General features: G+C 41.0%; 1 protein-coding gene across 1 annotated transcript in view; it reads left to right on the top strand.

Annotated features, from left to right (window-relative positions):
• Positions 1-14,263, top strand: part of PARP1 (poly(ADP-ribose) polymerase 1) — a 461,510-nt gene that overhangs the window by 38,908 nt on the left and 408,339 nt on the right. The window contains exon 2 of the mRNA XM_086926179.1: positions 8,090-8,252. Coding sequence (XP_086782305.1) covers positions 8,090-8,252 — 163 coding nt within the window. The remainder of the gene's footprint in view (positions 1-8,089; positions 8,253-14,263) is intronic.

The raw sequence follows: 14,263 nt of genomic DNA, 5'->3' as shown, positions 1-14,263 counted from the left end.
GCTTTTTTTTGTCATTCTCTCTTTCTCACGCTCATTTCATACCACCAATCTTCAAGTCTCTTGTACTTCTCTCCAGAACCAAAAGTACTGGCTATGTGTCACTCTTGAACAGTGAACTTACTTCACTATCAATTTCTTTTGGGATAGGAATGTTCCCTGCATGTTAACCAGGCATGTATGTGCCTATGCTACGAGTACCCAACTGCAGGTGAAACTGATGTCCTGACTTTTTGTTTTGTCCTAGCGTCATGCTAATGTAGTGTGTGTGTGTAGAAACCTATGGCTGTTCCACTTAATGCAATGTCCAGAACAGGTCTGTGAGCAGTAGGGGTTACAAAGCTTTCCCTTGTACTGGACAGTAGACTACTGTCCCTTCCCTGGAAGCATTACTGTTACATCCTGCATTATACTTTACTTCTCCTTTAAGTGCATGAGACTGAATTCATGTAGTTCTGGTTCTCAGAACTTTCCTGGTGATGCATTCTGCCTTACTCTGTCAGTTGTACTTGGACCTTGAAGCTGTATACTTGATGCTGTGCTACTGAATAAACCTACTTGGATTTAAACCTGTTTCCTGGATTACTACAAATTTTGGCGACGAGGACTCCAGCCATCTATAGCACAGGAGCGGAGTGAACCCTATTTCATTATTTTTGGACCATTTTCTGACTTTATCTTCATATTTTGCCTCTTGGTCCTCTGAAGAAATTTCCAATTCTCACTTGAGGCTTTCTGGAATTCGCCCCTCGCTTTCCTGAACTTTCTAAAGTTTTGCTGCTCAATTTCATGTATTTTTGAGCACATTTGGACATTTGCATCTTTTAATTCCTCGCTGTGCACAGTTTACTGAAGATTCTATCTGTGCCGAGCGGACACCGAGCTGTAGAACTCACCAGAAGTGAAGATTCCAGCCTCTACTGAATTCCTGACGCGCTGCGAAGAACGAAGCTTTCTGACGTCTGCTGAATGCCTGGACGCGCTACAGAGAACGGACCCTTCTGACGCGACGCGCTACAGAGAACGGACCTTCCTGACGTCGACACTTCCTGTGTCCTCTCTGTATTGCCTAGCAACGTCTTCCTGCTTCGTAGCTATCGTCACCACACACGCAACGCATACTACGTCCTATTGACGCTGCGTGCAACGTGCAACGTACCGCTTTGTTTTCCCGGTTGCCTAGTAACCTATCAATTCGGCAAATTTAACCGGAACATTGCGTGTTTGCCGCTTACTTCACAGCGCCGTGTCATTTACCCCAATTTGACAGCGCTTTCTTCTGAGTTTCATATTACCAATCGAGGACGAAGCATTTACTGGGATTTACCACCAATCGTACTGCCTTTTCTTACTGGCAACCACTGCTCTGTGGTATTTACAGCGTTTATTTAAACGTTTATTTTCAACTATTAACTACTACTTTTACTTATTATTATTCTAGGCACTGTACCATTACCTGTATTTGCTTTTACATTTCAGTCTACTTTACAAGTGTTACCATTTGCACAATTCATTCATGATTCTATTTTAATAATGACATTCCAGTACAATTTATAGTTAATATTTATATTGTTGCTTAACTCTCTATTTAGCATATTCCATTGTTATTGAGTTATTGAATATGCAATTTGACCCTCCTGCTAAGTTTCTTCAGGTTAAGGGTGATCCTCCCTTGCCTTGGGCAAGATGGAAAGAAGAGTTTTTCAATTATATGAAGGCCATTGATGGAGAGCGAATGGGTTCAGAAAGGAAAAAGAGCATTCTATTACATTGTCTGGGCTCTGAAGGGCAGGAAATTTTTAGAACTTTGCCCATTATGGTGCTACCTTCAGGAAGTGGTGATAATCTCAATGTTTACTCTGAAGCTCTCGCCAGACTAGAAAAAAGATTCAAACCTACTGCCAATATTGCCCTTAATCGTTTTAAATTTTATACCAGGGCACAAAAACAGGATGAATCATTTGATGATTTTCTTACTGCTTTGAGAGCATTGACTTTACGCTGTAATTTTGGCATAATGGCAGATGAAATGATTCGTGACCAAATTATTGTTCATGTCAAAAACAAAAAAGTCCAAGATAAATTGTGGTGTTTAGGTGATCCCACTCTTGAAGAAAGTATTGCCATTGCCAAATCTACAGAAATGTCGGAAAAATGGATGGACATTGTAGAGAAACAAAATGCCAATGGTAGTAAGACTAATGTTGAGGAAGAAGTGTGCTTAGTCAAGTCCAAGAATGAAGCAAAGACTAGTACTACTTCACAATCTAACGTTAAAAATTGGTCGAATGGTAATTACAGAAAACCTGATATTAGTAGCAATTCAGTTTCCTGTTATAGGTGTGGCAATAAGTCACATGTTGCTTCTTTTCCAGGATGTCCTGCCCTAAACAGAACGTGCAACGTTTGTGGTAAGCTGGGACACTTTAGTAATGTCTGTAGGGAGAGACGTTTTAACTCACAAGGAAGAACAGGACAACCACGTGTTGTTCCCAGTTATTCCACTCCTATCAAAGTTTCTTCTGTTAATGATTCTGAATCTACCCCACAAGAGATTGCAAGAGGGTATGTTGTGTCCATATTACAAAAGGGTACCATTGTTTTTACTCGTAAGAAATCACCTAAATGCAATTTTAACATCTTTGGGGTTGAGCTAGAATTGATGGTAGATTCTGGGTCCCCATGGACCATCATTACTAAACAATATTTTGATGAAAAATTACAAGAGGTGTGTGATTTTGCCAAATTACAACCTTCTGACATTTTAGCTGAAAACTTTAATGGAGGCAATATTTCAATTGAAGGATTTTTAAATGTGCATTTGACTTTTAGAGGTAGATTTGCCTATATTAAGTTGTACATAGCGTCCAAAGGTGTAAATGTTCTTGGGTGGCAAGATCAATGGGAACTTGGTATCAAACTGAATCCACGAGCCAAAGATCCCATTGAACTGTGTAGCGAGCAAGAGATGGTTAATAGTATTTCAGAACGGGAAGAAGATGTTACCTCCTTTTGGAGTAAAAAATTTGATAAAGTATTTTGTGATCAATTAGGAAAATTGAAAGGTTTTGCACACAAAATCGTTTTAAAAGACAATGCTATTCCTGTGAAACAAAAATTGAGAGGTGTACCCCTCAATGTCAGGTCTGAACTAAAGGACATGTTGGATGATCTGTTGAAAGATAATATAATTGAACCTATTGAGTCATGTGAGTGGGTTTCACCCATTGTTCTCGTACGAAAACCTGATCAAAAGTTAAGAGTCTGTATTGATTTAAGAGCTCTTAATTCTAACATAATTATAGATTGCCACCCACTTCCCAATATCAATGAATTAGTTTCACTTTTTGATGGTGCGCAGATCTTTTCCACCCTAGATCTTAGGTCAGCGTACCATCAAATAGAGTTAACGGAGGAATCTAGGAAATTCACTGCTTTCATCACACCCATGGGTCTCTTTCAGTGCAGAAGAATGCCGTTTGGGTTGGCTTCTGCCGCTTCTGTATTCCAGAGGGTAATGTTCCTAATTTTTAGAGATCTAGACTCTTACGTTAAATGCTTTCAGGATGACATCCTAATTTTCTCGAAAAATGTTGCTGAACATTCTGTTCATCTTAATGAAGTGTGTTCCAGACTACAAAACTATGGTCTTACCCTTAAAGCACACAAGTGCAATTTGTTTAAGAAATCTGTGGAGTATTTGGGGCACACTCTCTCAGGGGAAGGTTTAATTCCAAAAAAATCAAATGTAGAGGCCATTCTTAATGCTCCTGCTCCCATTAATAAGGAACAGCTTTTGTCGTTCTCAGGCATGTGTGAATATTACAGCAAGTTTGTTGCTAACTTTGCTACAAAAATGGAGCCTTTGAGAAAACTCTTGAGACAAAAGAATGAATTTGTTTGGAACACAGAGCAAGAAAATGCTTTTTCAGAAATTAAAAAAGATATTGTAGGTTCCCCTACTTTGAGACCCTTTAGAATGGGAAAAAAGTGTATAATCACTACAGATGCAAGTTTATATGGTTTGGGTTGCGTACTTTCCCAAACTGACGGTATGTCAGAGTGGAATGTGGCATTTTCATCCAGGACACTGAGTGAGACAGAGCGCAGATATGCAGTTATTGAGCGGGAGTTGCTGTCGTGTGTATGGGCTATAGAGCACTATAGAATATATATTTGGGGCAGTAAGTTCATTCTGAGGACTGACCATAAGCCCCTTGTAAATATTCTATCAGTGGGAGGAGGTTGGAATTCCACAGCAAGGATCGCACGTTTGACATCCAGATTACAAGAATACAGCTTTACTGTGGAATACATTCCTGGGAAGAAAAATGTAACAGCTGATTGTTTGTCACGCCTGCCTTGTCTTACTTTAATTGACAATGTTAAAAAGGGTGAAGATTTGGATTTTGTTTGTGGTTTGCAGGACTTTGTGGATTCACAATATCAGGAGATCACTGAACAGTTTTGGTTTAAGTGTCAAGAAGAGGATGAAAAGTTTCTTACTTTGAAGAAATATTTGTTGGAAGGTTGGCCCAACAAAATCAATGTTAGAGAAGACATAGTTCCATTCTTCAATGTTGCTGATGAATTATTCTGTGATGGTGATCTTGTGTTCAAAGGTGACAAGTGTGTTCCACCTGTTGGTGTTCAAGAGTTGATACTCAAGTTGGCGCACAAAACCCACCCAGGTATTTCTGCCATGAAGCGTTTGATTAGATTGAATTTCTGGTGGCCTGGTCTAGATAGGTTTGTGGATCGGGTGGTTAGGGATTGCAGTGAGTGTTGTGACAAAGACAAAATGTTAAAAGTTGTTGTTCCACCTCTTAAGCCGGTAGTTTGGCCTGAGGTTCCATGGAGTAAAATTGCCTTTGACATTTCTGGTCCATTTAATATTTTGCCTGAAACTTCTCGCTTTGCACTTGTGATCATTGATTACCATTCTAAGTGGCCAGAGGTAAAGTTTGTGTCAAAGATTACTTCTGAGGTTATAATTTTGTTTTTCCAAGAAGTATTTTCTAGAGAGGGTTGTCCTTCCACCTTAGTGTCAGATAATGGAGTACAATTGGTCGCATCAGAAATGCAGTCATTTTTACAATCTTGCAACATAAAACATATTAGGACGTCACTCTACGAGCCACATGAGAATGGTCAGGTTGAGCGTTTCAACCGTGTGTTAAAGAACTTTGTCGTTGATGCCATCAAGGAAAAAGGCAACTGGTTGAATATCCTCAGAGAGAAGCTTTGGCATTATCGCATAACTCCACACACCACCACTGAGGTCAGTCCTTTCAAGTTACTTAAGGGAAGAGACCCTGCTTCTGTTATTTGTCCTTGGTGGTTCAAAGAAAAATGTAAAGCCTTTTGTGAGGAGGTTGTTGATGTCAAACTTGTTGCGGACAGAGTGGCTTCTAAACAAAGTAAATCTGCCCTGTGGTACAACAAAAGGTGGAGAGCTAAGGAACATGGTTTGTCTGTGGGTGATTGGGTCAAAATTCTGAAACCTTCATTTATTAGCAAGGGAGTGAGCAGATATAGTAGACCCATTCAGGTTAAAAATGTTTTCCAAAATTCTGTTATCACGCAAGACGGTAAGGTCTGGAATGTAAGCAAGGTTGCGAAGTGCCCTGTCCAGTATGGTGTGAATTCCCACTTTTCCTGTCACAATTCTGCACCAAGTCTGTGTTCTAGGCCCTCTACTGACACCATTGCTTCCAGGATCAAGTTGGATTCCCGCGCTCGTAGGAAACCTCTTTCTTTACGAGACTATGTATGATATTTTGCTCTGCAAAGCCTTGCCTTGTTCTATTATGATTTTGTACATATGTTATTCTTATTGTTCTTTTGTTTATGGGGGAGATGTGTTACATCCTGCATTTCCTGGTGATGCATTCTGCCTTACTCTGTCAGTTGTACTTGGACCTTGAAGCTGTATACTTGATGCTGTGCTACTGAATAAACCTACTTGGATTTAAACCTGTTTCCTGGATTACTACAATTACATAAAGCATTGGTGGCAGGGTGTTGCGTTTTGTGAATCTTTAGTGTGACCTGACCTTCCATCTATATCAATGAGAGTGCGGTCTTCAGGCCCCTCTCAGATAAAGTTGTGCTGTTAAGTGAAACCCAGAGTGTGCAGTAAGGGTATAGCACAATTACAGTAGTGTGTGTGTGTGTGTGTCTGTCTGTCTGTCTGTCGTCCCTCCCTCCCATGAATCCCATGCCCCGGATGTGGTTCAATGCATAATTGTTGACATGGTTGAAGGCTGCATAGGTGAAACAGGATTATTATGGATCGTATGTTATTTTGATTTAGGTGCATTGTGGATTACAGGGCCAAAAGGTGTTTCTTTGCTGCATTTGGGACTGAAGCCAGACCTGTACTTTTGTAGAAGAATGTTCTTGTTGATGCATTGGATAGTGACTGCTTTCTCAATGTCATTTCCTATAAAAAAAACATAAGTGGGTGATGGGGCGTAAGTTAGCAAAATTATTTGGGCCCAGTGTAGGATTTTTGAAGGGCGGTGAGGAAGGTTCCTTAGCTGAATGAGAAGTTGACGTTGTTGTGGAGTAATGTTATGGGGTCTTGTAGAAATTTGCCAATGGATGCTGGTTTGTAGGTGGCGGCCTTGGGGGAGTTTATCAATATGTGAGTTCATAGAGAGAGAGTGTCGAAGGTTCTCTACTTATAGTTGGTGCGGTGGGAGGAAGGAGTACATATTTAAATTCTGTAATCTTTAAACAGATTAATTCATGAAGTGATAGTCTGCAGAAAATTACATTTTATGTCGAATTCACTGTTCAAGCATAGGTAGATGAAGTATACATGCCAATTCAATTGTACCTTAAACTGATTAGAAAGCAATTACACTTGAAGCAAGTGGTTTTGTTCACATGACTAACTGTTGAGGATACATTTGACTTAAAGTACTCATTTAAGAGAGTAAATAGTGTAGTTGGTACTGCATGTTGAAGCCAGTTTAAGATTATAAACAGAATTTTTTGGCACATATAAGCTGGATGATTTTTGGTATGAATCATTGCCTGGCGTGGCCCCATGCTGGCAGGCAAGTTTTCATTTGTTGATCTCAAGAGCATTGATACCGTTTTAAGGCTCCATGGTTATAGTACAACCTCAGGATATACCTTGTGGAGTGTAACCAGCATAAGGCATCCTTTTTTCTATTCTCGTTATGGGTGGTGGGTATCAGTCCCTCGCCTGTAGAGTAGCTTTATAACTCCCTATTACAAGATTGCAGCAGGACTTGACACTTGGAAGGGACACTTGTTTAAACGTACCGTACCAATGATTCCATTTGCAGACACATTCTCCCTCTTCTAAGCATTTAAGACTTTCTCATTTGTCATGGGTGTTTTTGGAAGTGGCGTTTCTGTGTGCCTGTCCCTTATGTGATATAACGTAACAATCCATGCACTTAATCTGAGATTTACTTCATCCTGGTTTGTATTTCTCTCAAATTATGATAAACATTTGCACACATTTTACATTGTGATGTCAGTTGGATTGTTCCATCTAGACATTTCCTCTAAAGCCTGCAGCAATTGGTTTCTTTATATTAGTAATACTGGCAGGGATGTATGTGCAGGATTGTTCTGTTATGGGCATTTATGGTGCATAAACCTTTGTCCCTGTCAGGTACTTGACACAGAACTAATGATTAAATAGTGAATTTATAACATTTGGGTATTAATTTAAAAGCAAAATTTACATCACTATGTGGGTTTACTTAGTGAGAAACTTCACAAATTTTGTAAGAACATTCTAGGCTGCACAACAATTTTCCAAGGAAAACCTACTATTTGTGGATTTGTTGACCAGTTTTGTTTTAAAATTTTGATGTCAAGATTTTTGTTATACTAAAGAGTTAACTTTTAGTCACCTGATGGGTTGGACTCACTGTTTGCTGCACCTGTGGTGGGCTGTAATCGTTCTCTATCAGGCAGTGCCACTACTGACAGGTGCCAATTCTGAACTTATGATTGGTCAGTCTAAATTGGGTCATGATGTAAGGTTTTCATCCAATTTGTATATGCTTAGCTAATGGAACCACCTTACATTTCTTTTCTGTAGTCTCCCATGTTCGATGGCAAAGTGCCTCATTGGCATCACTACTCTTGTTTCTGGAAGCGTGCCCGTGTCGTATCCCCCACAGATATTGATGGTTTTCCAGAGCTGCGATGGGAGGATCAGGAAAAAATTAAGAAGGCGATTGAAACTGGTGGAGCTGGAGCAGGTATGGGCACCTCGTTGTATCATTTACAGAGTCATAAAAAGTGGCAACATGATCTGGTCAATTGCCGTATACTTTTAATTTCCAAATGTAACGAATCACATTATATTTGTTCTAGTTGAGTACAAGTGAAAACTCGTCCAAGATGGTCTTGGTTAGGCCATGGATCATAATGTTTGTTTAATGGTACTGCATATTAAAATATTCTAGCTACAAATTTGTATTTTTAACATTTTGATATACTATTGGTGTAGTGCCACTAGCGATAAAATGATTCAGTGGTATTAAAAGAAACAATCTGATGTTAAATAATTAGCGTACGCTTTGCTTATCGTTGCTATTGGTAAGAATATTTTCTATTGCTTTCCATGCATGGTGATTTGCATATTGATGTACTCTGGAAGCAGGAAACCTCTGTGCTAATCGTTGCTTTGGAATTCTTTTGACTCAGTACTACACTCATAGCACTTGTTCTGGTTTGTACTACTCCTTTGTTGAAGAGCATCATAAGGGAGTGGCTTGAAGTGGAGCTGAAGGTGAAGCAAAATAGGATGGTGGCAATGCTGTGGGTGCGGGCCTTGCGTCTTGTTACTTCCTCTCACTAACCCGGATATAATGCTTACCTGTCCTCCTTACCTCGACCGTGGAGATCCCTGGTGTGGCAGGTTGATGGAAGCAGTGTACTAGATGCTAAGCCTATTCTAGTTGTAGATGTGCGTTATGTTCTACAGGAGGTTGCAGCTATACAGCATGGCTTTCTGGGCCCCTTGTTGAGACCAGGCCAAGACAGGGTTCTTTCAACCCCCAGCACTTTCCATGCTATGTCAATTATTTGACTCAAGACACAATCAGTAACACTTTTTGTAGAAGGAATTGTAAAAACAAGCAATAAATCTTTGAACTTAAACAAAACAAGCATTGGCATAGCCAATAGGTCTCACCTTTGGGACCTTATAAGTGTTTAGTTATCCAGCATACTATCCTTGGTGCAACAACATCAACTGTTGCGTGGCTAAACACTTATAAGGTCCCAAAGGCGAGACCTATTGACTATGCCAATGCTTGTTATCTTTTGGTAGTGCAGAAAGCACCTGCTATCTTCGTTGCTTTCTAGGGGCTGCACCACTCGAAATGATGTGCACTGCACACTCCATGGAGGGAGGAGGCCAGTGTCCTTGGACTATCCCGAATTGGTTTACAATGGTCATCTACAATGTCTGTGGAGAACCAGACAAGGCAAGCCAGTACCAATTGTGAAGGCTGTTCCAGAATTGTGGTGTTTGAGACGTGGGGGAACTTGCAGCTTTGTTGCAATATTCTTACAGCCTTTCTTCCTCATTTCCAATCACAACGCTCGCCACCTAAACAAGTTGATGCCTTCCCCCGGTGATGGATCAAGCCCTGATCTTTGGACTGGGTAAGAGTGGTCTGCTTAATTCAGACACTCTGTTCATCACCACCCCCTTTTCGGAATCGTTTTTGGCCACTATAGGTGTGGCAGGGTATACTCAGACAGGAGTCTCTTTCTCACTGCACCCTCAGGATTCAAGCAAGCCGGGCCGAAGACGTCTGAAATGCCAGAAACCGGTCCCCGGTAGCTTGTCTCCTTTCTGGTGAAGAATTGGCTTGGTAGTTTAGTCTGCCCTGTTCCCATGATGCACTGGGCCAGGGACAGACTGATTTGCATATAGCCGGGTTCTGAGCTGGGATGGTGCAGTGAGATAAATAACGGTGATGGATCAAGCCCTGATCTTTGGACTGGGTAAGAGTGGTCTGCTTAATTCAGACACTCTGTTCATCACCACCCCCTTTTCTGAATCACCCCTGGTCGTAGCAATGACTTTGGTCTTCGTGCACACGCCTCTATCGATGTAGAATTTCCTCTGGCCTTAATATTTGCTTGTGCTCAGTTTTGCAGCAGGACACGCGTAGAGTAGAGCCTCAAAGAAACCTCTGAGAACCTGCCACACTATGCAGCCAGTGCTGCAGGACATTTTGGGGCTCCTAAGACTCTCCCTCATAGAGGGGTACAGGCCCTTCCCTCTTGCAGTGAAGTATTTGGCTCACCCCACCAGGCTTCTTTATGGCCCCTTCTTTTGAGCAGCCAATGTGTCAATATGGTGCAAATAGGCTGTTCTAGTGGTAAAGTGAGACTGTCTTAAATGGGGCGGCCGCCTGAAAAAATGACATTAAAGCAATGGGTTTATTGTGAATAATGGTTGATTGTGATCTATTTACAAGAATAGGCACTGAACGTTTATTCATACTTATTTTTAAGATGGCTATTTATTCCTCCAGAATTAAATCACAATTATTGTATGTTATATTTGCCGTCTGCATATAGAGTAAAATATTGGCAGAAAGCCTTCGGAGCACGATGCATCAGGATGGGAAAGAGTAAGGCAGACTAATTCCGCGCAGTAAAAAGATTTGTTAAGAGTGGGGTTGTGTCCTTGCTATGGCCGGGTAGGACAACGTCTCAATGTTTAACAAATAAGGAACCCGGTCACTGTTGAATTCTGCCTCTTATTTATTTTGAGCAGATTATCACCCTAAGGTTTTTGATCCTTGGGTGTTGTATATATTTTTTCAGTACAAGTTACATCACTTTATAGGTTTCTCAAACAGTCTGAGTTTTTACTCGTTGCCGTACAAGGAGTAAGCTAAGGCACAAAGAAACTGCAGTGAATGCGGCAAATCAAAAAGAAAGAAAAGGTGACGCCCCAAAAAAACGAAAGTTTGGCGTTCAGCTACCGCTTTGATAATCTCAAAGCTCTGCGAGCCGCTTCCCGTAAAGCCGTTAAACCTCACAAGACAAAGACATGTAGCGGACTAAGAAAAATAATAAACAATAAACAAACCGCCAGCCAAGAGTTCGAACCCTCCCGAACAGACTTGTATATGCAACTCAGGAAGGTACCCAACTAAAAGCCCTGAAGAAAAGCCAGATGAATGAGAAACGGGCTTGGAAATGAGTCAGCTTGGTTGTGTTCGTTGAAATCACAAACGTATATTCCGCAAAAGGCCACTAGAATGTTCTTGATTTAACACATGAAATACTACCTATTAAGTTTCATGCCTTTGCGTGACCAGTCCTAGATTAGACAAAATTAGGATAACGTAGGTCTGGTGTCATAATTAGTTGGTAGGGTACAGCCTAAAATATTGCTAAACGTGTTTTTTGGAAAGTGTATTGTGTAATGTATTAATGTAATCCAATTGTTTTGTGATTTGTAAAAAGTGTTTATAGTACATGTGGAAATGTTATGTTTTTGTACGGCAACGAGTAAAACCTCAGACTGTTTGAGAAACCTATAAAGTGATGTAACTTGTTCTGAAAAAATATATACAACACCCAAGGATTAAAAACCTTAGGGTGATAATCTGCTCAATATAAATAAGCGGCAGAATTCAACAGTGACCGGGTTCCTTATTTGTTAAACGTGCAGTAAAAAGAGGCAGGGAGAGCAAACCGATGGAAATACAAGGAACGGTGAGGAGTAAATCAAAAACATTGGCAGATAATTCATACGATGTATACAAGTTTAACTGGGTGCTAAGGCTAATGGAATCCCGTTCCTCTGTACCTTGGCGATCAGCAAAAAAACCTTGTAGGCACTTTTCCTGTGGCTCTTCTCCTTTGACTTTGATGGAGTTTCACGTGAGGTAAACAACCTTTTTGGTGTTAAAACATTAACCTTTGGTTTAAATCTCAAATCTCACCCCGGTCGACTGTTGAACATGACTTCTCATGCACAGCAATTACAAGCCGATGTTAATGTCATCATTGTTAAAAATAAAAAAGAACCATTGTTTCTCCACACATTTATAGAAGATTAAAACTCACATTTCACCAAATCCGTAAATCTAGTTCCATGACTAAAGGAGCTATAGGAGGGAAAGTGATATTTTTTTTTTTGATCTGTTATGGTGAGTTTAAAAACAAGCACACTGTTAGTTTTAAAAGTTAATGGGTTAGGAGGTAAACCATGAGCAGAGTATTGTAGCGGTGGGTCTGAGCCAGTTAAAAACTATTTTAGTAGCGTGCAACACAGTGTAGAGTGAGGCTCGCATTTTAGAAATCAGCATAAAAACCCAGAAGTAACGCAAAGCTGGAACTTTTTTACGATAGACCGAGCTTTGTGTTAAAATCTAACACCAACTGCAAGCAGGCGCAAACAAGGGGAAATGTGTACATTTCTTTAAAAAATTGTGCTTCCCGTGTCGGTTAGAGAGCTCAGCACATATCCAGTGCATAGTTTTGTCTCTTATGTAGTGTCTCTCAGCGCCACGAACTTTCGACGTAGGCGATTTCTACAAATATCAAATACGATATAATAATTCTCCGCTGTACACCGTGGTGGTGTGCAGTTTAACTTTGCACACGAAAGCCTTGTTTACACTACAGCCAGTGCACGCGATGACACCAGCAGAAGTCCGGTGTTTTTTAGTAACCGCCCTCTCGGTGCTGTGTTTTCTCCAGTTTGCAGCGCAGCACTTTTGATGATGCGCTGCTTAAACAAGAAGCGCGAGCAGAAACATGCTGTCATCTGCAGGTCATAACTCACAAATCTCCATGATTTACCCTTTCACTATCCAGCACTACCACTTCCCTTAAACCTTCCCTCTTTCCTGCGCGCAACCTATTGCTTATACAACTACTTGTTTTGAATTCAATAAATGTAATTCAAGTATTACTGGCTTTAGTGGCTCTTTTCTGTGTGGTTTTTGCATTGCATGAATTTTGTATATACAGTATGAGTTACATACATGAGAATTGTTCAGGAGGTATGTAGTACCAGTGTTGTAGTATCTCACACAACACAAGATTGTCTCAAATTTGAATTTATTTCTACTAATTAGTGACAGACTATCTTTGTATTCCCGCCCTATTGAAGTATGTTCAATGTAGAATCTTGTATTGGATGAGTCGTAACCTAAGTTTGATTGCTACCTCCCGGGGATGCATGAGGACGGCCTCCCAGTCTATATCTTCTAGTGCTCCTGTCGTCTTTTTCCCATTTCGTTCGCAGCGGACCAAGCTTGTCTGGCATATTATTAAGTTGTGTTTGATACGTGAATGAGCCAGCCTTAGCCGGAATTTCCTCCTGCAAGAGGCGACCTTCGAGCGGTGCATAGTCTGGCAGAGACCCCCTTCTAATCCCTCCGCTATCCATGCGTGTTTCAAACGGAGGTATGCATAGACCTGGGTATCATGGAGTTGATATCTATCCTTGTGTGTTTCAAATGAGGCCAGCCCTCCCCTCTCTAGGAGATCACCTACCTTGGAGATGCCAATTAAATCCCATTTTTTAAAACCTCTAAGCTTCCCAATCTCAGGTACGTTTCTTGTCCCACTGCAATTGCCTTTCTGCGCTTTTTCATGCTTCCAACGTTCTCTGGGTTGCCGGAGGTGGTTGCCTACTGCCCTTACTGCCATATAGGTAATGGAGATAAGTATGTGTACGATTTTGGAAAAGGTGATGGACAGAGTTTCTGAATGATGCAGAATACTCCTACCCAGTCAAGAGATCAGGGCTTGATCCATCACCGTTTTTTAGTTCACTGCACCATCCCAGCTCAGAACCTGGCTACATGCAAATTAGTCTGTTCCTGTCCCAGTGCATGATGGGAACAGGGCAAACCAAACTACCAAGCCAATTCTTATACTGGGAAGGAGACAAGCTTCCAGGGACCGGTTTCTGGCATTTCAGCCGTCGTCGGCCCGTCTTGCTTGAATCCTGATGGTGCAATGAGCAAGGGACTGGGTGGGTTCGCTAGTGAATCCAGAAAGATCATCAAGCTGCAAAACTACACCGACAGGTAAACTATTCGTTTTGCAGCGTGAATCTTTCTGGATTCACTATGCTGTGCATAGACTTTGTAGCGGTTTCTCATGTTTGTGGCGGCTGGGTGGCAGATGAGCATTAGTTATTGAATATGTGTTGAAGCACCCTTTGTCCGACTTGTGCTTTCTTGTTCATCTATATATCCACACAGTAGTGCTTCGTGAA

This window comes from Lissotriton vulgaris, chromosome 6, assembly GCF_964263255.1.
Source record: "Lissotriton vulgaris chromosome 6, aLisVul1.2, whole genome shotgun sequence".
NCBI classification, from domain to species: domain Eukaryota; kingdom Metazoa; phylum Chordata; class Amphibia; order Caudata; family Salamandridae; genus Lissotriton; species Lissotriton vulgaris.
Note: the sequence above shows the minus strand (reverse complement) of the source record. Positions and strands in the feature narration are given on the sequence as shown.